Raw genomic sequence first — 27354 nt, 5'->3', positions numbered from 1 at the left:
ATGAAACCTCCCTAGCAGGGAGAATTGGGGACATCTTGCTTATCAGCAAAATGCCTTACCTGGCAAAATGTATAGAAAAATAAAATTAAACTTTATCCCTGAATGACAGAGTGAAGACCCTTCCTCCTGCCCCTGTGACCCCCCCGTGTCTCAGAACTCACCGTGGCAGCCGACTCCTCCCCCAGTGGCACAGACTCTGCATGGACACACACACACTGCCCCGTCCACACCTGCCCACTCCTCCCGGGGCGGCGTCAGCCAGAGGGCAGTTGTGGGACTAAGGGCAGTGGGCAGGAAAGAAAGCCAGTGGGGTGCCCTGGGAGGCAGAGGTCACATGGAGCCCAGTGGGGACAGAACACAAGGGAAGGACAGTGGGGTCTCAGTGGCTGAGAGGAGCCAGGCGCCCAGCAGGGTGGGGGAGGGGTCCAGCGCATCCGAGACTTGAAGCCCCCCCCACCCCGCCTGCCCTACAGCTCGAGGCAGGGCCGAGGGGCCAGCAAGCCAGGCCAGGAAGAACGGGGTGAGGTAGGCCCTGGGCTGTGTTCTTGGGGAAATGGGGCTGCTTCCTGGGAAGGTCATCAGAAGTCACAAAACAGGGGTACACCCACCAGGAGAGGGGAGCCAGAGGGGAGGAGGAGGGCAGGTGTGCACACTGGTCCTGAAGGTGCAGCTGGGCTCCTGGCTGCCAAGACCCAGGGGCTCTGAGAACGCCAGGTGCCCCTCGCCCACCTGCACAGAAGGGCAAGGCGGGGTGATGACGCCCTTCCCCAGGGCCACCCAAGGGAGGTTCTCTCCCCCCAGGCAGGGTGAGGATGTGTGGCCCAGGGGCTCCCTCTCCCTTCCCCCGGGGGGGTACAGTACGATGATGTGAGCACAGCCCGTGGGCACGGGGTCCAGGACAGCCTGGGCTGCTGGGTTACAGTAGTGTTGTGTCCTGCCAGGCGGGGCCCCAGGGTCATGCAGCCCTTGGGGATCCCTGGCTTCAGGGTCAGAGTGTCAGCACCAAACACACAACCGATGTCAGCCAAGGAGATGGGCGGGCAGAGAGTGTGGCCCCAGTCCCACACTCAGCCCAGCTGTCTGTCAGGGGAGGAGGCGCGGGCGTCCTGAGGGCAGTGGCTCACAGTCCCGCAAGGTCAAGGGCCCTGGAGACGAGGGCCAGGGCAGCAGCCCCTCCAGGGAGGGCTCTGAGGCTGGCAGTGGTGGGAACAGCATGCACCGGGCGCTACCCTCTCGGGTCAGCAACAGTGGGTCAGCGCAGGCTCTGGTATAGGTACGCCGAGGTGAAGAGGGCGTTGGCGGCCAAGCTCACGGCCAGGAGGCCCCGGACCAAGGAGGGGCCGAAACGACCTGCGAGTGCAGAGAAAGACCTGGTCAGAGACGCACATGGGGTGCGGCTGAGCAGCAACCCCCAGTCCCCCAGGAAGCAGCTGGTAAAGGCCTCAAGGCCCCGCCTAGGGTGCTCCCCAGGCTGGGATGCCCCCCAGTTCTTCTGGAGGCCCAAAGACCTCCATAGCAGGAAAGACCTGCCCAAGTCACTTGGTCAAACCCTGGCCTGGAAGGCGTGTCCTTGCCTGAGCCACTAGGCAGGCCCTGGCTGGGCCGTCACATGCTTGCACCTGGGCAATGAAGGATAACTGTGACATCATCTTATAGACAAGGAAATAGGGACTTAAGCACCCTACCCAGGCTCCTGAGCTAATCAGCAGCTGGCCCAGGTCCATGCACCCTAAGCCTGAGCCTGCACTGTCACCACGGCCTCACGCTGCCGGGCCACCACCGCAGACCCCAGCTGAGCTGGGGGCAGCACCGGCTTCCAGAGCCAGATCAAAACGATCTTCTCAGGAAAAACCCCATTTGCTGATCTGCCTGGCCCCCTCCCAGTGAGGAGTTAACGGGTGTCGATCTGAGCCCTCTGCCTGCTCAGCGAGCAGAGGTGCCAGGGTTTCAACCAGGCAGCTGTGCCGCTGTGCACACCCACATAGGCCGCAGCCCCCGAGCTAGGCCACCGTGAGTGTGCCCAGGTTCTCTAAGAACCTGTGGCCGTGACGGCAGTCCTCAGTGCCCGTGCTGTCCTCTACAGCAGCCACGGGCCACGCTGAGCGCTTGAAACGTGGCCGGTGCAGCTGAGCGACCGAAGCTGTAACTGTCGGTGCTCTGCAGCTACCAGGAGATGGTGGATTCAGACCCGAACCCCCTACCCCAGTCCCCACTGGGGTGAAGACCTCTCCAGGAGGCGGCCTCCTCTGCGCAGCCCCTGGTGGTGGTGTCCACCACACAGGTGGACGACTGGGACGAGTCGTCCTCTTTCTTGATGGAGCGGCTGCTGCAGGCGCTGCCTCCTTCCGGCCGCGCTCTCACGTCTGCAGAGAGAAGGGCGTGCATCTCAGTGGTGCTCACAGCTGCCCCTGGGGACACACACGCAGCAGCTCTACTTCCAATCCCAGGATAGTCCTCAGAAATGGTGAGCCAGCCTGTCACAGCCCACTCCCCCGATCCCAGGCAGCAGGGGACCAGGTTCTCGTTTGGATCCCGGCTGCACAGCGGCTGTGGGGGTGGCTGGTTTCAGATCAGGAGCTGCAAACTCAAATGCCAACAGGCCCTGGCTGACGATGGGGCAGGGGTGGCAGAGCCTGGGACAGGGACCCCGCCTGTGCTGTCACCTCTGTTGGCCAGTATCCAGGCCCAGTGTGGCTAGATCTGCCGACTGTGTAGGAGACACAGGAAATTCACAAATTCATGTGGAAGGTGCAGATTTTAAAGGTTGGGGCCTCATTAAACGTGTTGAATGCTGTGTAGCACAGCACCATTTGAGCAAAAAAAACCTGTGACCAGACACAGCCTGGCTGTGCGTGATGTGTTTTCAATCAGTCCCAAGGAACAGAAGACCCTGAAGGTCAAGTACAAAAGAAGAAAATAAAATCAGCCAGTAGAGGGCAATGTCCTAGAGGGTTCCAGTCACAGAGCCAGACCGGGGGTGTTGAGCTTGGAAGCGACACACAGAGCAAGGACGGGCCCCACCGCTGCACTCGAAGGCCTCTTGGCTGCAGAGGCACTCCCACGGCCCTGCGGGGCCCGCAAAGGCCGTACCCACGGTGTGCTTCGTGTCCTGCACGCGCTGCCTCCGGGGCACCGGGGGCGGCTCCATGGCGAAGAGGCTGCCGTTGTGATGTGAGTGCCCATCCGAGCTGCTGGGGGTGGTGGGGGCCTCCCCGGGCGGTGTCTGGAACAGCAGGAGCTTCTGCCCCTTCAGGTTGAGCCGGGCAGGGCTGATGAGGGGCCTGCGGTGGCGCAGGGACCCAGAGCTGGAGGCCACCGAGCCAGCCACGGAGGGCGCTGGAGATGGCAGCGGGGAGGAGGGGCAGCTCCCCGACAGCAGAGAGAAGTAATCTGGAGGGAGGATGACAAAAACAGCAATGACGATAACATGAACGTGGGCGACCGACACAGAACGCTTGCTGTGTGCCATTCTGTCCTGGTGCTTTTCCTCTGTCGACCCAGGAAGAAAGGACGGGTCGTGCAGAGATGAGGGGCAGAGGCAGCCCTGCCGGGAGCCTGAGCAAGGTGGGGTCTGCGCCCCACCAGGCACCTGAGGGAGGGAGGGTCACGGAGCCTCAGCCATGTCCCCCCGCCCTCCATTTCTACCCAAAGCCCCCGGCAGCTTCCTCAGCTGAGAGCAAGGACAGACAGGCCCGAACTCCGGAGACTCAAGGTCAGCTGACCCAAGCCCCTGCTGGCAGCCGGCCCCTGGCGCATGTCCCCCCTCTGTCCACAATCACTGGTAACGATGGCAGTATGGCATCATCTGACCCTAATAACTACAGCCCCTTTTCACACAAGAGGAAACTGAGGCATGGGCATGTTAGTCACTAGCCCAGGGCTGAAATCTGAACACACATTCGGGGCATCTGGCCCCAAACCACTGTGCCCGAGGCAGCTTCCCGCCCCTCCTCCCAGCCGGCTCCCCTCACCTGCAACAGGAAACTCCCCAGATCGGGACACCTGAGACGGTGGGCGGCTCCCGCTGAACAGATAGCCGGAGTCTGGGGACCAACGAGAAACGTGGCACACGTCAGGCCTTGGACTGGGGGAGCCCGCCCTCTCCACCCCTGCCCCTCCCCACAGCTCCAGCAGACGTTCTGCCAAAATACAACCTTTGCCGTCTATAGATTCGCTTTCACAAAAGCACAGGCGCTCATCTGACCCCTCAGAGGCTGTCTGAGGTATGCTGGGAGCACCCCCACTTTGCAGATGAAGAAACCAAAGCTCAGGGCAGGAGACGGGGGGGGGGGGGGGGGGGCGGCGCGCGGCATCTGGGCACACCCGACTTCTCGCTCTGTGCCCTTCTTTCCACAGGCCCCGCCTTCCCGGCCACCTGGAGTCCACTTTCTCCACTAATTGCAGTCCCTGCTGCCTGTGCGGGACCCCAGGGAGCGCCAAATACACTGCCTTTTCCTAAATCACACGCACCCCAAGGGTGGGGGCATCTCACACCTCTACGTCCCCCCAAGTGCCTGGCTGAGAGCCGAAGGAGCCGTGCTGGGGGTGGTCTTGCTCTATCCCCCGTGGGCTGGCTCTGAAGGGTCTGGCCCAGCACACAGGTCACAGTGCTCCGCCTGCCCCTCCCCCCACCAGGCCAGGGACACAGCCCCAGCCAGCACATGTGACTGGGCAAGGGTGGTCACATAACCCAAGCGCCCCAATCAGAGTCCTTCCAGAACCCATCCTGTGGATGCTGGGAGAGGGTTTCCGGCTGGGCATAGGCTGCAGGCCGCAGGGAGGAGGCCCACGGCAGAGGAGCAGAGCTGGGGAGACGGAGGGAGAGACGGGAAGCCCCACCCTGGCCATAGCCCTGAGCCCTGGTCTCCTGGTTAAGTGAGCCAAAGACCTGCAAGAAGCTGTCCCTCTAACCCACCCTGGCAATGGAGACTTTAGGGTCCCACTCATGGCCAGGCATTCTGAGACCAGCCTGCACACCACAGAACCCTGCTGCCAGCTCGGACGGGCCGTCCTGTGCCCTCGTCCTGAGCCTCAACAGGGAGACGGCCTGTTCTCGGCGGGTGGGAAGCCCCAACCCAGAGGCCTGAACTGGTCCTGGGACTGCCACCTTTTCCTCCCGAGGGGCTTGAAATGGAAGTCCCTGGTGCTACCAGCCTCGGTCAGAGTGCAGAGTCCTCAGGAGCGCCGGGCCCAGGGCAGGACTGCTCCCGGTGCCCTCTGCAGTTTCCTCCCCCACCCCAAGTTTTGTTCAAGAGCTGCCAGGCTGGGGCCCCCTGAAAACACAGAGGGACATCTCTGCTTAGGGGAAAAGCAAAACCATCCTAATATCCACCTTGGGGTGCAAGCAACACAGCCTGACCTTTGGCCACGGGCGGGAGCGAGGCCTCTGCTGTTACCCATCTCCCCCCAGAGTCACAGGAGCGGCCGCCCCTGCCGAGGGCCTGCTCCAGGCGCTTCGCGGGCTGCTCTCACTTTATCCCACTACAGCCCCGAGGCAGAGCGCCCCATTTACAGGAAGAGATTAGGGTGCAGTGAGGCACACGCACGCACGAGCCGGGACTAAGGGGCTCGGCTGGGCTACTCCCAGTGGATGTGGCCATTCCGGACACCCTGGTCTCCCGAGTGTCATCCTCACGGCACCCTATGAAGTGTGCATTACCAGCCCCAGTCCTGGATGGGGAACACGACACCGGCAGGTAACACTACTCGCCCTGGGTGACGATGAGGCTGGAGGAACTGCCATGTGGCCCCAAGTCTGTGTCCCTTATTTCACCTCCGTCAGACCAGGAGACGGGGCCAAAGGACCCCTGGCAGCAGGGAGGGGTATTCTCCAGAGGAAGGCTGGGTGGTGGGGCGGAGCCTGGGGTTCTGATTTTTCAACCCGGCATTTACTTTCCAGGAAACACGAGGACCAGAAATTGCTCTCCTCTGAGGTCAAGTCCCTGCGGAATGACTCACTGGGATCAGGTCTGCACCTGAGCTGCACCCGGGCGCCACCCCCATCCCGAGGCCTCAAACCCTGTCCCAGAGCCTGATGGGGGCTCCAGAGAACACTTTGGGGGAAGAGCCCCAACTGCAGGGCCTCCCCAGTTTCCATGTCCACGGTCCCCTCACCCCAGGTGCTATTCACAAGGTACCCACAGAGGCCCCCGGCTGTGACTTGTCTGCTACCGTCCCTTGAGCCGTGTGCTGGGCCTGGCTCCGGGCAGGGGCTTAGGAACACTGCTGAGCAGTGGCCGCTCTCCCCAGCAACTGGGCTCTCATTCAGTCACAGAGAAGTATCCAGAATCCGATCTCTGTACTAGGAGCAATGAACCTTCGCCCCACCCGAGGGCCTCAAAGCCTCCCTCCCCGCTCAGCTTAAACACCAGCTCCTCCAGTGAGCCGTCCCTGCTGGCAGCGGGACCCACCTCCACCTCGAGGACGCTCACTTGCACACCTCAGAAAGCCCAGGCTCAAAGCCTAGTTCTTAGCAGCAGCAGGACCTTGGGCAAGCCATGGAGGGAAACTGAGGCTCAGAGGGGTGTCTGACCGGGAGCTAAGGGCCCTGCCTGGCAGAGTTGTTGAAAGGCTTAAACAAGACCCTGACTATACATTTCTAAGCCTGGTGACTATAAATTAATAATGAGGAGCTGGGTTAACTGTGATGCCACCCACATTCTTTGAGCCCCCTGGCACTCCCAGCATCAGGCCTGGTACTCAGCCAGCCAGCCCCCGAGAGACACCACCGAGAGTGGGGGCAACCCCGTATGTGCCAGGTGGCTTCCCAGAGGTCAAGAGGTTTGTCACAGAATACTCGTGGGTCTCCAGGTATGTTTAACTTTGTGTTTTGTCTACAACTGACTTCCTAGAAGATCCTGCTGGGAGAGGTGAGGGACGAAGCAAAGTGCCTTAAGACAGGGCCCAGGTCTTGGTCCTTTCAGGGCCACGAGCAGCAAGCACTCGACAGACGAGACTGACCTGGATGGAAGCCCTGCTCGCTCAGACCCCACGGAAAGGCTCAGGGCACCGTTTCCAGTCCCCAGGGCCTCAGTCCAATAGCAGCAGCCAGAATGGTAAGAACCGTAGTAAAAGACAAAGCTCAGGCCGGGTGCGGTGGCTCACGCCCGTAATCCCAGCAATTTGAGAGGCCGAGGCGGGAGGATCACTTGAGGCCAGGAGTTCAAGACCAGCCTGGGCAACATAATGAGACCTCATCTCTACAAAAAATAGAAAAATTAGCCAGGCGTGGTGGCGCGTGCCTGTAGTCCCAGCTGCTTGGGAGGCTGAGGCAGGAGGTTCGCTTGAGCCCAGGAGTTGGAGGTTGCTGTGAGCTATGATGACGCCACTGCACTCCAGCCTGGGCGACAGAGCGAGATCCCGTCTCTTAAAAAATAACAAAGACAAAGCCCAGTGAGCATATGTTTACCATGGGTGCCAGGTAGCCTTTCAAGCACATTAAATGTCATGTCATTTACCTTCACAACTGCCCACAAGGTGCCTTCTATTAGCCCTGTTTCTTTGTGGGGAAACTGAGGCTCAGGGCAGGTAAGAGCCTTGGTCGAGGGCAGCTCCTGCGCGGCTGCACCAGGCCCTGAGCCCAGACCTGCCTGTCAGTGTGGCGGGAGCACTACCCCCACTGTGCGCCACCACAACCCTGTCCCAGCTGCCCCCAACCCACCTGTCCGCGAGCGCCTGCGCACTTCTCACCTGCTCGGGTCAGAGAGGGTATGGTTCCCAGCGAGAGGGCCCGGCTGAGGCGGCCTGGCAGCGAGGAGGGCGAGGCCCGTCGGGGGGACTGGAACAGCTGCTGGTTGGCAAGGGGCAGGAGGCCGGGCGGGGTGGGGATGAACAAAGCCGGTGAAGAGCCGCTGACGCTCGGGCAAGTGATGGCCAAGCTGGGGCTGGTGGGGAAGAGGCCAGCAGAGTCTCCTGGGAAGTACCTGTAAGGGCCCGTCGGGCGCGGGAGAGGAAGAGGGTCAGCCTGGAAGGTTCTGGAAGCAGCCTTACACAGCAGGGCCCAAGCCCTCTCCCACGGTGCAAGGTGGGGGCCTGAGTCGGGGTCCCATTGGGGGCGTGCATTAGTTGAAGCGGAAAAGCAGTCCGACCACACTCTGCCATTAGGAGCGGGTGGCTGGGAGGTGCCAGCGTGACCGAGCCCTCCCGGCATGCCCCCTCCGACCCCCTCATCTCACAGCAAACTAGTTCCACTACGAGCCTCGGTATTAAAGTGACACTGTCGCCCTTGCCAACCTCAAGCCAACCCCTTTGCCTTGAAACAAATGCCCAGCCCCACCACTCAGTGAAGGTTAAGAGACTTGGACTCCTTCTTGCCACTTCCTGTCCCAGGCCCAGGGCCTCCCGACAGAGCAGCTGAGCTCAGAGACACACTGGCTGGTCTCTCAGACGGGCCTGGACCTCAGGAATCGAGGCCCCAGCACAGCTCTGGGAGCCCCCTGCTCCCCAGGGCACGATTCTTGGAAGTCCCACTGGAGCTCTGCCCTCGGGAGGCTGCCTCCTGCCTCGGACGCTGGAAACTCCTCTAGAGTCCCTGGTGGAGCAGAGTCGGGGGGAGCAGCCAGGCCCTGGAACCCCCTGGAAGAGGCTCTCCCAGGACACACACCTAACTCAAACTTAGAAAAGACCTGTGAACAACCACACGGCTGCCCAAAAGACAGGTGACAGTGTCTCTTTAACTCGAGATGGTACAAATCACACAACAGGACCCGATGGCCCCACGCTAGAACGTCAACCATGCTTCTGATTAAGGCACCTGATTACGGAGGGGAGAGGGACAGAGGCGGTTAATACATTAGTCCGCCATCCGGACGGAGCTGCGGGGGTCCAGCCTTACCTCGGTGCCAAGGGACAAATGAGCCCAGCAGACAATGGCCGGATGAAGGGGCAGGGTGGCTTAGGCCCTGCAGTGAGCCGGAACTGTCTAAGGTACCCGTGCCTATCACCACCGAATGCTTGGGGACCACCAGCCAAGCCACATGCCACCAGTCTCCCAGCCATTTTCCCCTTAGAAAAAGTTTCATAAGTAAAGCATGGGGTCAGCTGTTGACTTCCTGAAAAATCGTGACCTTTTTAATGCCTTCCAAGGTACCAGGAGGCCACCTAGACTTTGGACCACACACGAGGCCCAGGGTTTGGGGAACATGGGGATCAAGGAAGGACGCATCTCTGCCCAGGCAGAAGGGCCTGGTCGCCTGGTCGCCTGGGCCCCAGGCTGGACACACCCTTGCTCCCCTGCTGACCTTGCCCCTAAGACTCTGGGAAAGGTTCCACCTCTAAATAGAAAATAATATGTTGTGTTGTCATTCTAGAATTTGATGCTACCTCAGGCAATGGTCCAGAGGAGGAGGACACTTTCAGGCACTGCAGGGGCAGTGAGGCAGTGGCAGGGGCCTTTGGACACTTGCTCTGATCATGCATGACCCTCCGTGGCAGAAGAGTTGGTGCCAGGCCCCTCCAGCAGATGGCAGCAGGGCTCTGCGCTGGCCTTCCTGTGCCCACCCACCTCTGGGCAGCACACAGCACAGCCAGGAGCCAGCCAAGGGCGACGGGGGCAGGCTGGGGATGCAGGGAGAGCAGAGGGTCCCAGCGGGCTGTGGGCTTCAGAGGCGGCCAGCTGGGCCCAGCAACCCCTGGCTGGGGGCCAGCTCCAGGAGGAGCTGCTGGGCATCACCAGTGCTTCCCCACCCCGCCCAGCTCCTGTTCACCTGGGGCTGTCCCAGTGCTCCCAACCCAAGTCTCCTGGCCACCTGGTACAGGTGCTGTTCCCAATTTTGGTGCCACTGAAAATGTAGATGCCATGGGGAGTCCTCTGGCGGCCTGACCCCTCTGGCTGGGAGACACAGTCACATCACTCAAAGAGCGGGTCCTCTTAAAGCGCCACCTGTGAGTTCTCAGGGCCGAGCAGGGAGGGTTCTGCTCCTCCAGAGGGTCCCCCCAGAGAGCTTCCTCCCGTTAAAGGAGCCCAATCTCCATCAGGTTCTGGAGAACTTCAAAGGTACTAACATTTCCTCTGGTCAGAGGCCCCCCAAGACTGCCCTGCACCCCCAAACCACATCTCAGAGAGGGACTAAAAGCTGAGAATCCAAGCCTGTGCCTCCACCTCAGGACCGTGATTCTGGGGGGAGATGTCTGGTCTTCTCCATCCCAGTCCCAGTCCGAGTCAAGAGTGGAAGGAGAGAGAGGACTAGGTTTTATGCAGCAGTTTATTGAGACAGGAAAGGCATGATCCGGCAAGGCCAGCGAGGAGAGCTGGGCCCCCACAGCCGCCTGGTGTCATCGTCTCCAGCTCCCAATCCTGACTCCCCACGCGGACTCCTGCGGATGCGCCCAAAGTCCAACCACCCCCAGGCCTGCCACAGAAGCCTTCCTGAAGAAGTGGAAGAAAAAAGAAAAAAGACGCGGTACCTGACGCCAACGGGTAAAAGCAGGGCCCCAGAGGCATTTATTGAAAACACAGCATCCAGAACACACATCTACGCCAGAAGCGGTGGTTACAGTGCTTTGAGGGTCACTAGACAATTATCCACAATTCTACTACACAAGACAGATGAGACTCGGTGACAGTCATGGACAGAAAGGACACAGGCTCCTTCCTGGGTCGGGCCGGGGCAGGCATGGAGGGTACGTCCTGGTGGTTTGCTCCCAGGCAAGTGTCCCTGGGGAGCCCGCTCGGCCCGGGTGGGGATCCCAGACCTGGAGGGTGAAGACCTGGCTTTTGTCTCAGGGATGGTCACCCCGCACCTAGGATGATCCCATCCTGACCCTGGAAGGTCTGACTGCCGACCCTGGCAGGGGAGAGAGAAGTCCCGGCAGGGGTGACACCTTCCCAGGAATGAGCCAAAGCACAGTGGTGCCCACACTCCCTCCAGTAACGTCACAAGGTGCTAGCATTTTCTCCAAGTGATGAAACTTTAAGGGACAGATGGGTAATTTTAAAAAGTCACACAAAACTCTAAGAAGGCCAGGAATCCTTGCTCTGATGACAGCCATCTCATGAGATGTCCCTCCACACCCCACCACAGGGCAGGAGAGACGTCTGCTTAGCAGGGGATGCTGGCCAGCAAGAGCTGGTTCTGGTTATTATAAATAACTTAATTTAAATACACACATACACACAGATGTCCTGCTTCTACCCAATGCCAAGAAAAGTAGAAATTAGTGTCACACTGTCAAAAACTTCCTCGAGAACGGGAGTCGAGACACGAGCAATGGCATGCATGGCAGACAGACCCCCCTTTCCTGACCTGCTGCCTGCCACCTCCTTTTCTCTCTTAGGGTCTTTTTGCCAGGGGAAAGGACAGGCAGGCGGCCAGACGTGCCGCCCAAGGCTGCTCTGGCCCAACCCCACCCTCCTCACTGCTGAGCCTACGGGACTCAGCCCCGTCACGGTCTTTTCAGAGGGGTTTTCATCTCGCCTCCACAGACCAGCAAGCTGAGCCCACAGGGCCTTGTCTGAAGTCACACAGCTCATCGGCCACAGAAGCCCACCTGGGCTCACCATGTGCGGGTGCTGTGCAGGGAACAGGCTACTATCCAATCGCTGGGGCTCAGGGGCTGGTGTGGCCTCTTAGGACGCTCAAACGTGGCGGATTCACACCAGCAGGGCCCAGGCACCACTCTCCGCTTCCCTGCGGGGCTCCACGCGGAGCTGACCTGGGCATCTCCCACCTACCTGCCTCCTCAGACCCAGGACGTTGGGTGTGACCCTCACGCACGTGTCATCTGTCTTTGCCTCCCTTGGGCCCCGGAGCACAGAGTGGAGGAGTTGGCACACTCTGGGACACGCCTGGGAGTAGGGAACTTATGCTCCAAGTGACAAGTGGCAGGACGCATGGGCCCTGGAGGGAGTGTGCAACCCACTCTGGGGCCACCAGAGGACAACATGCCAGGTGGGGGAAGCCCTTGGCCCCCCACTCTGGCTGTGACCCTTGGATGTAGCCCCCAGGATGGGAACTCCCCGCATATGCGGACAGCACACCTCGATTTCCAAAGCGTGTCCTCATACACCACTGCATACAATCCTCATGCCCGTGGGCCTTGGAAAGGACCCACCTCTCATTCCAGATTGTAAACTAAGGCTGGGAACTGCAAGGGCCTGCCCAGCAGAGCACAGCTACTGACCAGCAGGTCTGTGGCCTCCCCTGGGGCATGACTTTGGGAGGCTGCACCCCTGGGCATCCCCCATGGGGACCCCCCCCACCTGACTCTGGGGCAGAGTAAGGCTGGGCTGTGTGGGCCCTGTGGTGGCCACACAGAGACATGGAGCCTGGGCATTCTGCCAGGGGCGGGGGAGACTGTGATAAGCCAGAGAAGGACAAGATGACAATGGCCTGGTGTCACCGAGGGCCTGTGTCCCTTGGGCCCCTTATCTGTGCTGACCTTGGGCATCCTATGGGGTGAGTGGAGGAAACGGGACACCGCAGGCCTAAGGGGGAGAAGGGCCAACAAGCGCATTCCAGAGGGAGCCTCGGCCCAGGAAGGCCCAACTCCAGCCTCCAGCTAACAGGAAAGGGGTCCCGCCTTTCGGGGGCAGAGCGCGCCTGCTTCTTCCTGCCTGGCCCACAGCGGTGCTCAGTGACTACCTGATGAAGAAAGGAAAGACTAAGACTCCTCCAGCCAGGCAAACTGCCACCACAGCCTGGCTGCAAAGAGCAAACTTGCTGACCACAAGAAACAGGACTTTCTACTGTCCACCTTGGGAGGGGTCTCGACCCACAAGCTCACGGTCAAGGCCAGACTGGGCCCAAGACTTGTACTTTCCATTCCTAGGGAGAAGGCTGAGGGATCATGGGGTCTCAGGAAGGTCTTGGAGCAGGGCACTGAGTAGTGGACCCAGAGGGGCAGGTCTGCCTCCTTTGTGGTTCCACCGCCTCCTGCAGGGCTGTCCCAGCAAGGGGGCACTGTGGGGGAAGCATGGTGGCACACCAGACCAGAGGTTCTATGTAGGGATGGGGGGCGGGCTGTTCTGGCCCGTCACTCTGCTAAGTAGCACCTGCTGTGACAAGCAGCCTGAGTGGTCAGGGCATGCACCAAGGGCCCGGTCTGCAGCCACTGTGCAGAGCGCAGAGGGGCAGAGAGCAGGCCCACGCCCTCTCCAGCGGCGTCAGAGCCAGGAACAGGCCGTGGCGAGGGGAGGGGTGCCTGAGCTGCCCGCAGGAAGCCACAGGTCAGAGGCAGGCTGTGTGGGTGCTGGCTACATTCCAGCCACTGGGGCAGCGAAAGGGTCTTTGGCCAGAGAGGTGACGGCAGTGGTGAGTAGCTACAGGACACTTGGGGATGGCTTGGCGGTGCCGGAAAGGAAAAGAGGGGCAGGCTGAAGGGCTGGGCCAGGACCCGGGCTCTAAGCTGGGGGTGGGCGGGAGTGAGGCAGGTAAGAAGAGGCAAGACAGAGAGGTGCCCTGCTCCGGGCTGGGGCAAAGCCTGGGCCTGTCCGTCCGTCTGTCCTCCCCCCGCAGTCACGGCTGCTTCTCTGACCTTCGGGGCCGGAACCTCCGTGGGCCCGTCGCCTTCCTTGTGGCCACGGCTGCCGTGAAGCCCACGAGGCAGCACAGGGACGTGGTGCTGAACTTGAGCGTGTCCAGCCAGCTGGGCGAGGCCGTCTGCAGATGTTGCTCCGCCAGGTGCAGCCCCAGCAGCAGGGCCCACAGGCAGGTGCAGAAGGCATCGATCCTTCGGAGCCTGCAGGGAGAGCAGCGGGTGAGCCCCGGGCAGGGCAAGACCTCTTGGCCCTGCTCAGAGGGCGGAATCGGGAGCTGGGAGGAGAGCGCGGGCCTCAGAATCCCTCCACACTCACACACTGCCCGGCTCTGTGCGCCAGTAAAACAGGGCCAAGAAAAGCTCCCTCAGAGTCACTGTGAGGAGTGGCGGGTGATGTGGACACAGCACTCGCACAGGGCCTGCTCCTGTTCAGGGAGCACCCCTCGTGAGCCGCCACAGCCCACGAGGCAGGTGGTTACATACCCCAACTTTGCAGACAGGAGCCTGAGGCAGAGAAACGGGGCGGCTGGGCCCCAGCTCGCAGCGGTAAGTAGTGAGCTGGCCTGAGTGCCACCACCCCCTGAGGGCATTTCCTGTCCCACCTCGCTCGCTCGACTCCCAGGCCCTAGAGAATAGGCACTGAGTCTTGCTCCAGCTACAGAGAAAGGTTCAGCCTGGGGCTGTGCTCCCAACAGGGCCTCCTGGCTCCTGCCCCCAGGCAGCCACCCAGCACACAGACCCCGAGACCACCCGTGCCCACGGCCCCACACACACCTGATGCGGCCGGCCAGCAGCATGGCCAGGAGGCAGGTGAGCAGGCCCAGCACCACGACACCCATCTGGTGGCTCTGCCCGAAGGCCCAGGCCTCGCGCAGCTTCTCTGCTGTGTGCTCGGGCAGCAGGCCCAGCAGCTGCCGCCAGCCCTCAGCCCCAGGGGCACTGCTGTTGTCAGGTGTGGCAGAGCCATTGCCACCAGGTGGCAGGGCCAGGGGCAGGGTGGCCCCTGGGGAGAAGTGGTCACTGCTCCCATACAGCGCGGCAGTCAGCAGAAAAGCGCAGGCCAGGAAGGCAAGGGCACGGAGCAGGATGACCTGGGCCGGGGCCTTTGCTGCGGAGGAGCAGAAGCTCTGAGAAGGAGGGAGAGAGGCAGGTCAGTGACATGGCCACAGAGCCACCCACAGCCACTCCTGGTGCCATTCTGCACTGAAGGATCCCACCAGGTGCCCTCTTCCCACTCCCCGGCTCTGCTCAAAGGCACCGCTCGGTTCCAAGGCCCGTGTCACCCTGGACCTGCACTCGCAGGGCCCGCTCTGCGGGGGGAGCAGAGCTGCCCACCACGTTCTCCTTTTACGCAAGTTTCTTCCCTATTATGGTGACCTTATTCTTCCAAATAAATTTTTCAATCATTTTGCCATGTTTTCACCATAAATTGCTATAGTGACTTTAACTGGAATTGACATAAATATACAGATACCTCTGGCAAAAGTTAAACTTAAAAATACAGTAGTAAGGTATTCAGACCAGGAACACGGTGGTCAGAATGAGAACCAAAGGTCCAAGGACCCGGCAGTGGCAGCCAGCTGTGTGGTCAGAGGTCCAGCCAGACTAGAAACCACACACCAGCTAGACTCAGGGCACATATTTGGGGACTCGAGGGGGTAGTTTTTACTTCTAAAACTACTTGCTACTATATCTGATTTTTTTTTTTTTTTTTTTTTTTTGAGACAGAGTCTCACTCTGTTGCCCAGGCTAGAGTGAGTGCCGTGGCTTCAGCCTAGCTCACAGCAACCTCAAACTCCTGAGCTGAAGCGATCCTCCTGTCTCAGCCTCCCGAGTAGCTGGGACTACAGGCATGCACCACCATGCCCGGCTAATTTTTTTCTATATATATTTTTAGCTGTCCATATAATTTCTTTCTATTTTTAGTAGAGATGGGGTCTCGCTCTTGCTCAGGCTGGTCTCGAACTCCTGAGCTCAAACGATCCGCCCACCTCGGCCTCCCAGAGTGCTAGGATTACAGGCGTGAGCCACCACGCCCGGCCTTATATCTGATTTTTAAAAACCAGAATATTCCATTACTGAGTACTGTAATAAAAATTAGTAGTTTTAGCCAGGTTCTAATCCTGGGGCCACCACACACCAAGTACATGGCCTTATGTGTGGCCCTGTGCAAGCTTCTTGGCCTCCCTGAGTTTAGTTTCCACAGCTGTAAACGGGGTCCCAGCAGCTAACAGTGTACCACAAAGGTTGCTATGAGGAATGAATTCTACGGTGTCAGAAGTGCCCAGATACAGCAAGGCAACCCCAACGGCATGCTCAGATATGTAAATAAGGAATGCATGATGATACTGGTCACTCTCCTTGGGGACACCTACTCTGGATAATGACATGAAGAGACCCGGGGGGGCAGGGTGGGAAGGTGGCCCCACAGGCAGGTTGTTTCCCCAAGGAAAAGGGTGTCAGCTCTGAAGAGCTGCCCTCTGGTCACTGGGGCCCAGCCCTCTGAGAGGGTTTCCCATACAAACTCCGGGCCTCCATCCCCCAGGTGCCCCGTGGAGCCCGCCTCAAACCTGCACATGGGTCTGGTCGGCCTCCCGGCGCTTGAACTGGTGGCTGAGCAGCAGGGCACGCAGCTGGCGGTTCTGGTGTTTGATGTAGTACTCGACGGCCGCCTGGCACGGCCGGCACAGCTTGTACATCTGCTCCAGGTGGTGCCGGTACACCTCCACCTCCTCATCGTACCTGCCCTGCAGGGACGGAGGCTCGGCGTCAGGGGGCGGAGGAGGCGGCTGAGCTGCCCATCTAAATCCAGGTTGGACCTTAGATTCACAAGGAGGTGACCATGGGACCCTTTGAACCTGCTGCCCCCTCTGCCCACTGTGTATGGCAAGGTGGGCACACAGACGACCCTGAAGCCTTGAGGGTGTGAAATGCACTAGAGAGCCCCTGCCAGGGCCTGGGCCTTCGTCGGGGCGGAAGGTTCTTTAGGCCTTTGGAACAGCCCAGAAGTCAAGTCCCATCCCACCTCTCCCCTCACAGATGCAGCAATGCACCTCTACCTCCCTGTTTCCAAGAGAGCCAAACATTTCAGTCTGCGGTGGCTGGTGGCCAGTGGCCGGTGGCCGGGAGGGGCATCAGTGTGATCTTCTGAGGAAAGCTGCTTGGCTGCTGAGTCACACCTTCCTTCCCCTTCTGCATGTTCCCTAGCTCTCTCTGCCTTGGTCTGAGCTCACCTGTTCTCCTTCCCTCCTAGGCTGGACTCTGGGAAAGCCAGTGTCTCTGGGTCTCAGCTGGGATCTGCCTCTTGAGGTCACAGGACCCTAGCTGGCTGAGGTCTGGGGTGGGGGAGTGGGGTGGACAGGAGTAACCAGGTAACAGGGCTCCGGGGCTCCATGGCGGGCGCAGGGGAGGCGAAGCTCCCAGCTCAGCCCAACTCCTAACACCAAGCCTCTTGGCAGCATCCAGCTACCTTCCTTCCTCTCCTAGAAGCCAGCAGCACTCTCTGCCAACTCTCAGAACAAAGTGCCCAGGCTGCCAATGAGCAAGACTGACTCAGAGGGATGAGGACAGGATGGGTCCAACAGGGCCCCAGCTGGAGCCCAAGGTCCCTACCTCCCTCGGCCCAGAGACAAACCCCTCTGGATTGGCAGGCACTGGGGGGTTCCCACGGTGTTCCCAGGCTTGGAACCAGACAGCGGTGACCACAAGACACCGGGAGAAGCAGCTCGGCTACAACTGAGACGAGAGAACTAAGACACCCTGGAATGTGTGGCCAGCAGAGGTCACAGGTGAGGGGGGGGCCTATTGGGCACTCGGGACAGAAAAGCTGCTGTCTGGCAGAGCAGGGGCCAGAGGCCCAGAGATGGCGCCCAGCCAGCACCCTGCACACACATGCCTGTCCCCTCAGCTGCTCTAAGCACGCCAACCCCAGCAAGGCCCCTCCCTGTCCTGGCCTCACCTCCTCGCGTGGAGAGAAGGCCGCCAGCTGCTTGATCTTGGTGGTCTGGTGGTGGCTGCACCTCTTACACAGCAGCACCTGGCTGCTCACCCACTGCTGCGGCTGCGCGGGGTCGCGGAGGCTGGGCGTGCTGCTCACCACGTGGTTCAGGTGCTCCATGTACTGGGCAGGGATCGGCTTGTTGTAGTCGCCGTTCTGGGAGAGGAGGGCGGGACTCGTGGTCAGCAGGCGAGCCTCCCTGGCTGGCTCAGGCTTGGTGCCAGGGGCCCCGTGCAGGGACATCCCGGGGAGTGATGGTGGCTCCCAGGCATTCCATTCTTTCTTTTTTACATGCAACAGCAGCAGCTTTTCTTCCAAAGACATTCGTAGGGAACCCAAAGGCCCAGATGCCAAGTGAAGCCACCCAGCCTGAGTACACAGCAGGGCATGGAGCCCACCTCCCGCCCACACCCTGCTACTGGGCAAGGTCCTTAGAACTCCGCCACTCTCAAACTCAGCCTGCAAACCTGGGTCTAGGGAGGGGTGGGCAGGCCATGGCCATGGAGTGGCTGCCTGTTTTTGGAATGAAGTTTTCCCGGAACACAGCCAGGCTCATTCATTCATGTATTATTTACAGTGGCTCAGCAGAGCTGAGCAGCTGTGACAGAGACCATACACAGCCTGCAAGGCTTAAAATACTTCCTGGCCTGTTGCAGAAAAGGTTTGCTAACCCTGAGCTAATGCACAGAATGGGATGCAGAGCCAGAAAGATCTGTGTTTGAACCCCAAATGTGGCACTTTTGGTGGTGTGACTTTGGACAAGTCACCTCCCTGAGCCTGGTTCCTCCTCCTCAAATGAGGGTGTGGCACCAGGGCAGTGGTGTGTCGACCATGGTGAGGTGGGTGAAGCACCCTGCTCAGGGCCCGGCAGAGGAGAGGGTGTGGGGCCCGCCAGCCCTGGGGTGGCCAGGCTGCCACAGGGTGCCCGTCCAGGAGGCATTGGCCCCGCACCCGCATGTACCTCCTGGAAGCCATTGTACTGCTCGCAGTGAGGGCAGTCCCAGCAGTTGCGGTTCCCGTAGGGCACCAGCGTGTCCTGGTTGCAGAACCAGCAGTTGACCATCGTGTGCGTTGGTTTCATCCTGGGGACGAGGAAAGAGTGGGGTCAGCCTGGAAGACCTTGACGCCTGCTCAACGGGGCCCGTCCATGACCGGTCCCTGGGCCGCCAGGGAACGGGTGCCCAAAGCAGGACCCAGGGACTCCCAGCTAGAGACGCAGGCTGGTGGAAGAGGAAACAATGGCTGAGGGTGAGGAACTCAAGCTGGATGTTGCTGTGTCCACCCAGCAGGGCCAAGCAAGGTGGCCAGCCACAGCCAACTCGGGCTCCTCGGTCTCCAGGCGAAGCACCTCCCTGGAGGTGCCAGAGGCTCCCCAGGCTCCAGCGTGCCCGCATGACGACCCAGGGCCACCAGCCCCCCAGGGCCAGTCAGGCCCCAGGACGGCCCCTCCCCCACCAGCTCCCAGGCTGCAGAAGTGGTGCTCCCGGAGAAGTTTCTAGATGGAAAGGAGCCCCCCTGCTACCCAGAGTCCCCAGGAGTGTGAGCACCAAGGAGGCTGAGGGGTGGGGACTAGGGACAGCTGCTCAGCTGGGGGCCAACTCTCCCTGGCAGAGGATATAAGGCGGGCAGGCCCCAGGCGAGCAGGTCACACGGGCTTGCTGACCACACGTGTGGTGACAGGTGGGGCCTCCGGGATAATCCTGGCTCAGACACTGGGGATCTATGCTCTGGGCCCCCTGCACGCGCCTTGCTGGCTGTGGGGCACGGTGGGGGTTGGGGGAGACACACAGCAACAGCCCAGCAAACCCCTCCAGTCCCAGAAATCTAGACACAATATAGGTGACAGGCAGCAGCTGCTAGAGTCCTGGGCCCTGTCCTGTCCTCCTCCAGCTCTGGGGTACTGCCTGGGTCCCTGCCAGAGTGGCAGCCACCTCCCCACACACAGATGGCCTACTGTCCACAGAACCGGACAGCACAGCCCCATGGCCTTTTCATCCTGAGGTGCTGCTCAGAGAAAGGATGGAGCCACGCTTCCGGGAGTCCCCGGCTCTGAATACTTCTCTAGATGTGCGCCGGGAAATTCCTGCCCTCCTAGCCTCAATGTCCACATCTGTAAAGTGGGAGCACCCACGGCTTTCACATGTTACAAGGATGTGATGACAGCAGACACACAAAGGTGCTTGTTCTGTCACGACCCCGTCCCCGGGGAGGCTGGCCTCTGGGAAGTTGGGCTCCAGCTCCTGACCCACTGCTGCCACCTGGCCTTGCCCCACCACTCTCTTCCACTGATGGTGGCAGGGAGTCCTCTTATCACCTGTCAGTTGGGGACAAGAGCATCTCCCTCACAAGGGACCGCTCTGGGAAGTGCCTGACAGCGCCTGGCCTAGAGTAAGTGCCCCTTAAGCCCTAGTTACGTGGGAGAGGGGAGGCCTGGACAGAGAAGAGGAGACTGAACTAGGCCCTGCAGCCTCACCACACCGCTGCCCCGGCTCAGGCCAAAGCCCTCAGGGTGGACAAGGGACTGCCGCGTCTTGTCGGCAGCTCGGAGCCAGCAGGCAGCAGCGAGGAAGCGAGCCAGACGCTGGGCAGCGCACGCGCGCTCATGGCGGCCTCCATTTCATTCCCTCAGCTGCTGGATGGGGCGGCTGAGAGTGCCTGCCCTGGAGAGGCTGCCGTGAGGCTCCAACAAGAGAACGCAGGAAAGCGCTCGCATTCACACAGCTTCACCTGGCGCCAACGCGGCCATGGCAGGAGGCCTGGAAACCTGCTCTGCTGCGGTGCCCGCGCTCGGCTTTCCTGAGCAATTAAGCACCGGCTTGCTCTGTGCTAATTTGTACCTGCTTTACAGGCCTCTTTGTCACTGTGCATGGAGGCGTGTCCTGATGGGTGATGACGTGGCTGTGACCTCTCTCATATGCCCACCCCCAGCTACCCCCAACCTTGGAGCCCCATGCCTGGGACAAGGCTCTGCACTCAACTGCCTCTGGGTGATGGGCCCCTCCATCCCTACAAAGGGCCCTCAGCCCTCTTACCCTGTTTGAAAGGGAAGGCCAACCTTTAAGCCTGCCCAGGGGACCAATGACAGGTGAGCAGGGACTGTGGCTTCCGTCCAGGGAGCCCGCCATGAAGCCTGCCTGCCCGCCCTCGGAAGTCATGTTTCCCTCTGACTCTGCAGCTCTGTTGCTAGGGAAATGGCTGCACGCATCTAGAATGGGCAGGCCTGGAAGCGGTGGCAAGGAGAGAAGGCAAGGGATTAGCCCTTGTCCCCAGGGCCAGCAGCTCCAGCTCCCGTCACCCTCAGCCCTTGGTAATTCCTTCGGGTGGGGCGGGGAGCGGGGTGGAGGTGGGGTGCTCTCTCGAGAGGCTCTACCCGCCAGGGCAGCCAGGGCAGCCAGGGCGTTCTCTCCTATGGCTCCTTTGAGAGGCCCTGCAGGCCCCCAGAGGCAGATGGACGAGGGAGGGAGCCACAATGGAGTGCTGGGTACGAACCTCAGGCCTCCCCACCCCCAGTGCCAGCACTGCGGCCTTCCAGAGACTCATGTCAGCCACACAAGCGAATGCAAAACATCACCTAACCCCACAGCCCATCTCACAGCTCAGACAAAGTCCCCAGGACAGGCTGGCGCAGTCCGGTAGGCGCCTCCACTCTGGCCTGTCAAGGCAGCATCTGGGCCAATCTCTTCCACACCAGCCTAGCCTGGGCCCTGTCTTTGCTCAGGGAAATGCACCCAAGTTTCCCTCATAAACTCTTCAACTCACTCTCTCCCTCAAGCCAACCTCTGTCCCCAGCTTGGCTCTGGGACAAACTGCTTGATGGATGAGGTTTGAGGTGACAAGACAATGTCCCTATAACACAGGCAAGAGAGGTCCAGGCTCTGGGAGGACAGCAACTTGGCCCACAGGACAAGTGGGGGGTGGGTGGGAGAATCTGGAACCTGCTCTCTGAGCTCCTGCTACCTTGATGCTGAGCTCCTGGGGATCCAGGGGAGGCCTCAGGCAGCCCCGGGCAGGTGGGTCCCCCAGAAGGAGCCAGGGCAGTTTCATGCTCCATGCCTGTCCCTCCACCATCCCAGAACACAGGTTGAGGGGAAAAAAGATGGACACGTGCCTGTAACACCACCACTCCACCAGCCCTGAACATGGACATTTAGTTAAAACAAAGCTCCTGCCCTGACATCTCACCATTCTCTACAGGTGAAAAGGAGTCTGTTCTAGTAGCAAGCCTGCCACTCTGGGTCCTTGGTCAGGGGTTGGGCACCTGCTGTGTGCCCAGCACTGTGCCACGTGGAGGAGGCACTGCATGGGGCTGGGTCCCCGCCTTGGGGAGCTCGGAGGGCGTGGCAGGCCAGCATGTCCCCCAGACCCTGAGAAGAGCACGGCCTCTGCGAGAGGGGCCTAACATGCTGCTCATGACCTTGGGCACTGTGTACTGGCCCCAGTGGGGTTCTGAAAGATTGTAACAGTCGGCCAGTCTAAGCAACACACTGAGATCCTGTCTCTGCAAAAAATTAAAAAATTAGCTGCCATGGTGGTGTGTGCCTGTAGTCTCAGCTACTTGGGAGGCTGAAGTGGGAGGACAGCTTGAGCCCAGGAGTTCAAGGCTATAGTGAGCTACAATTGGGCCACTGCACTCCAGCCTAGGTGACAGAATGAGACCCAGTCTCTAAAAACAAAAAAAGAAAAGAAACAAAGTCAGGCTTGGGGCTCCCTAAGGGAGCCAGAGGTCAGCATCTGGCAGGGAACCAAGAGGACATCCCAGGACAGTGTCACAGGTGACTCCTCACTTGTTCTTCTGGTGGACAACACATGTTGTCTCATCTAACTGGCAGGATTGGAGAAGGGGCTTTAGCGACAGTGGCGCCAAAACACAACTCAGCACTGCCAGGACCCAATGGGTCTTTGGCCTCAGCCTCAAAGCAAAACACGTTAAGTCCACTGCAATGCCTCCAACACTGAGACAGAAAACCCCCAACCCACGCCTCTGGGGACAGATCCCAGCCCGGAGAGGGCAAATCATTCGATCAGTTTACCATGGACCACAATAGGCTTGCAGAGATGCAAAAGTGAGCAAGACGCTCCACTTCTGACCTGGACACAAGGACAAGAATGACGACCTCACAGGGCAGCTGGTGACAGATGCCACAGAAGAGAGGCCAACAAGCGGGGCATTTGCTGTTGCCCTAAAGAGCAGCTGTGCTCACCAGGAGAGCAAAAGGCAGAGAGAGGGGACCACACAACTCTGAGAGAGCATGCAGCATTGGGAGAGCAAGTGGGGGCCACAGAGGGGACTCTGAACACCAGCACCAGGCTCTGCTGCATGACCTGGGAGGCTGCATCCTCTTTGTCCCCAGATGCTAGAAAGTAGACAATCTCAAAAAACACCAACAGATGTGCAGAGGGTGACAAGAGCAGGGGTGTGCTTGCAGAGGATGAGTCCTGGACACAATGTGACGAGGAACAAGGACACACTCAAGCAGCAGAGTCAAGGGGAGGGGGAGCCTAGGAAGCTACAAGCCTCACGACAGCCTGGGTGCAGGGGTGAGCAAGCCCAGGGGAGTGTAATGTGGCCCCAAGTGGGTGCAGAGAAGCACCGAGGGCGTGAAGCTTGGCTGACAGCTGAAGAGCTGGCGCGAGGCAGGGCTCTGCCACTGAACAGCTGGATGATGTGGGGCAGGCAGCCCAACCTCCCCAAGCCTTGGTTTCCTTAACTGTAAAAGGGGGAGAACAGGAGACCCCGAGTGGCTGCTGCCAGTTTCACAAAGTGGCAGCATGCAAGTGCTCATGGCACATCAGTGCGGATGTGTCAGCTGCTCCTGTCAATAACTATGACAGGGCGAGAGGACTCCAGGGGTCAGCCCTGACTGAGGCTCTGGGAGGACCTGAGCCCTTCAGCAAAAGGACTTCCTCCCCCAGCACCTCAGCCAGTCCCACAGCACAGGACACAACTGACCTGGAGCACCAAGAGGGTGCTTCAACATCCTCCTGGGGACCACTTTCCTGCCCTCTGCCATCTCTGTGCTGAGCCTGCAAACACCCATCCAGCCAAGTCGCCTTCCCAAAACAACTCTCCTTACATGCCCTCCCGAGGGTCATCCAAAACCAGTGTTGTGGCCAGAGCCAATGCTTCCTCACTGTCAGTGGAGGGAGAAGGGCCTCTTGCCAGACTAGTGGTGCTTCTGAACTGTGACAGTGGCCAATTTATGACCTCCAGACGAAACCCAGTGCTCCAGGAGGACATTTTAGAGCATCCTGGCAGGGGCTGGCCCTTCTCTGTCCAGCCAACAGCAACAGTCCCAACGCTGCATCACAATCCTCTGGTGTTACCCAGGGGCACGAAAGGACTTCCAGGTACCCTCCTAGCTCCCACTGCACCAGCTTGCACAACACCTCTCCAAGGCCCTAGACACCTATCTCCTGGAGACAAAAAGCTGTGGCTAGCAGGCCAGGAAGGGGAGGCTGTACGCCTGAGAACAGCCACAGCCCAAGACATGGACGACTGTGGCACAGGGAGCCACCCAGTCCAAATCTAGCCTCGCCAAACACAACTGAGGCGGTGTGCGGCTTGGAGACTATGCCCTCACCCAGGCTCTGGTCCTTGGGGCAACACTCCCTCATTCTGGGTTAGCTGAGAGGCAGCATCACACCAGAAGAAAACGGGGCTCCAGCTCTGCTGTCAACATGCTCTGGGAATCTGAGCAAATTGCCTGTCTCTGTTCCCTTGTGTATAAAATGACCAGTTTGGACCAGCTGGTCCTGCACGCCCCTCTAGCTTTCAGAAATTGGGCAGAAACCGGGACATGGAGAGACTTGGGTTGTCAGGGACCCTTGGGTTAGGGACCCGCTCAATCCCCAGCTGCCTCCCTCCTCAGTCCTCCAGACACAGCTGATGTCCCTCCCACCTCATCCTCCTCCAGGAAGCCTCTGTGACTCAACCACTCTCACTTCTTTTTCTGTTTTCCCCCTTGGGGAGAGAAGCAGTACACGATATCAGTGAAGGAAGAACAGCCACCAGCCAGACTGCCAGGGTTCAAATCCCAGCTCCGACAATTGCTGCTGGGTGCGTGTGGGCAAGTTCCTTTGCTCCCTTCACCTAAGACCTGAGCTTCGCACACCCCTTGCTGAAGCTGCAAAACCACCCACTCTGTCTCTACGGGTGTCCTTACAACCCCACTTTTCTCCGTGTCTCCTGGGAAGGTGGATCAGGTGAGGAAATGTAGCCCTGCTGAAGCAAGAGGTCACCACTCTTTTATCCCTGGACATGGAGGTCAACGAGAGAGGCCAGCTCTGAATACAGGGGTCTGCAGGACCTGTGAGCCCAGGGCAGCCCTGAGAGCCCCAGCCCTTAGGTATCTCAGGCTTCCCTCACCTCTGGGAGCTCTGGCCCATGGTTAGCACTGCAGGATTCTGCAGTTCAAATCGTTTGACTCTTCTAATTAATAACAATTTATGTGGCCTCACTGTCCCTCGGCTTCTCTAGGGGGAGCGGGAGTTGTGACTCCGTACTGGGCTGACTCCAGGCGTGCAGAAAAATGCCCAAGTGAGCGCCAGCCATTACCACCCTCGACGTGCAGCCGACGACCAGGAGAGCTTCGGCCTCGACCCCGCACTCGCTCTCCCGCAGGGTGCGGGGGCCCAGGGCTCCCGGAAGGAAGAAATTACAACCCTCGCGCCGCCGCCGCCGCTCCAGCCCGCACCCGCGCTGCCGGAGTTCCCGCCCCCAGCCAGACTCCCTCGCCGCTTCCCGACCGGGAATCCGAACTCTCCCTGGGGGCGCGCACAGCGGGTCTTCGCGCGTCCGCGAGCAGCATGTCCCCGCCGCGGCCCCCGCGGGCCCCTCCGCGGTGCAGAGGCTGGGCCGGAAGCGAGCAGCGGGCCCGGGCGGCGGGGCGACGCCGAGGGCCGCGTGGGGCCGGGCCGCACACTCACCTCCGCGCGATCCGGTAAATCAGCACGCCGGCCGCGGCGCACGCCGTGACGCCCAGGCCGCCGGCCAGGCCGGCCGTGGGGCAGCTGGCCAGCAGCGCGCTCACTCCTTCCATGGCTCGCGGAGGACTGCGAGTGGCGGCGGGGCCGTGGCGCGGGCCGCAGGCAGGACGCGGGGCGGCGGTGCGCGCCTCCTCCCGCCGTGACCTTCGCCGCTTTGTAGCCAGCGCGGGCCCGCCCCCTGACTCGGCGCGCTCCCGCCGCGCAGCCAATCGCAGCGCGGGGCGAGCCGGGGTGGGCGGGGCGCCGGCGGAAGCGACGGAGCCGGCTCGGGCGCGCCCCCCAGCGGCCGGAGGGGAAAGACCGCGCGCGGAGCCCGGCGCGAAAGCCCCGCCCACCGCCAGGGCCCGGAGCTCAGGCTGCAAAAGGTCCACAAACCTGCGACTAAGGAGAACTGAGAGCATAAGCGACTGCTTGTAATTTAGTCTTTTTCTCCTGCTAAGCCTGTCTTCCCATAGTCTAGCGACTCTAGCCAAACTCGGGCCTATGCGCTCAGCACTGTTTTGCCGCGAATTGCAGGTCCTTAAGCAACTCAGATGGTTCAAAAATTAGCCTGTTAGAAACAAGGACGTTCATGGATAGAGGCTAGGTTGAATAAATCATAGGACAGTTATAATTTGGAACATAATGCAACCATTAGAATGTCAGAGCTAGAGTTATTGCATTGGAGGGATGATACGTTTTTAAAAAAGTAACATGCAGATTGATATTTATAATATCCAAAGTTTGAATAAAGCCTTACGTGCAGGAAATAGAGGATGGTTAACACCGAACTACATGCTGATCATCTGATGGGGAGGATTGGAGGGGAACATTAACTGTGTTTCATTATTAACTTGAGCTAAACTTCTAGTTTAAAAAATAGAAAATGTTTGTATCTAACCACACAATGTTTCAGTGTTCTGACAACTTTTGCAGTGTTTTTTGAGGTCAACATTGTAAGTTCTTTGTGGGTAGTGATGGCTCCAGGGCAAATGTTAGCTTTGTTCCTACCCCCCAGTTCATCTGTCCCCACCTTAATCGTGCACATTCACTGGCTGAGAAGGACGGGCTGGAAGAGTGAAAGGAACCCAGAAAAAACCCTTAAGGGTTGACTTGAGTATGGACTGGACTTCCTTTTTCTTGGAAGTGAATATCCAAGCAAAGGCCTTTCCATTTGCAGTCCTGATGCTCTCACCAGCCATGAGCAGATAAATGAACAACCAAGGCATAGCTTCCACCTGTAATCCTAGCAGTCTGGGAGGCCTAGGCGGGAGGATTGCTTGAGATAAGGAGTTTGAGACCAGCCTGAGCAAGAGTGAGACCCCATCTCTGCTAAAAATAGAAAAATTAGCCGGGTGTCGTGGTCGTGGTGCACGCCTGTAGTCCCAGCTACTCCAGAGGCTGAGGAGAGGATTGCTTCAGCCCAGGAGTTGGAAGTTGCAGTGAGCTATGATGACGCCACTGCCCTCTACCCAGGGTGACAGAGGGAGACTGATTAAAAAAAAAAAAAAATGTGGATGATGACAATATTTCCAAGATTGTCGGAATTAAATGAGAAGATACCTAACACTTTGCACAGTGCCTGGCACATACTGGGTATGGAGTGAGGGTTTTAAAACGTGTAACGTGTGTGCATGCATGTATATATATGATTACTTCAAAATAATGAAATCCAAATGACTAAGCTTATGAAGATGAGAAATAAATGATGGGGTTTCTCCATTAACAGCTCAAACAGTGATATTTCCGATTTTCAAATCCAACAAGCCTCTTTAGCACTTCTTTCCTGCTTATTGTCTTCCCATTTTGGGTGCTCGAGTTTATTTCAATGCCCTGGTACAGGAGAAGCAGAGAACTAAATTATACTAGGTCAACATCAAATTTATTCATTCAAGAATTTTTCAGTGAAAATTAAC

The 27354-nt window shown here is 59.4% G+C and overlaps 1 protein-coding gene across 2 annotated transcripts; it reads right to left on the bottom strand.

The window, feature by feature from the left end:
• On the bottom strand, positions 1 to 25578 carry TMEM201 (transmembrane protein 201). 2 transcript variants are annotated; one of them, XM_069479311.1, is made up of 11 exons: positions 25400 to 25578; positions 18435 to 18555; positions 17435 to 17629; positions 16047 to 16223; positions 14251 to 14603; positions 13474 to 13677; positions 7690 to 7922; positions 3972 to 4043; positions 3091 to 3390; positions 2226 to 2363; positions 1 to 1350 (listed from the first exon to the last, which is right to left on the bottom strand). In XM_069479311.1, exons 1-11 carry the CDS (start codon positions 25510 to 25512, stop codon positions 1253 to 1255), a joined length of 2004 nt encoding a protein of 667 aa, XP_069335412.1. In that variant the 5' UTR covers positions 25513 to 25578; the 3' UTR covers positions 1 to 1252. The 2 variants fall into 2 exon arrangements, with proteins under 2 accessions (XP_069335412.1, XP_069335413.1); XM_069479312.1 differs by lacking the exons at positions 1 to 1350; positions 2226 to 2363; positions 3091 to 3390; positions 3972 to 4043; positions 7690 to 7922 and having other exon boundaries at positions 10425 to 13677.
• Positions 25579 to 27354: the final 1776 nt, after the last annotated feature.

The sequence above is a fragment of the Eulemur rufifrons genome, chromosome 8 (assembly GCF_041146395.1).
Source record: "Eulemur rufifrons isolate Redbay chromosome 8, OSU_ERuf_1, whole genome shotgun sequence".
Lineage (NCBI taxonomy): Eukaryota > Metazoa > Chordata > Mammalia > Primates > Lemuridae > Eulemur > Eulemur rufifrons.
The sequence above is the reverse complement of the archived record's forward strand: the minus strand, read 5'-3'. Positions and strand labels throughout refer to the sequence as shown.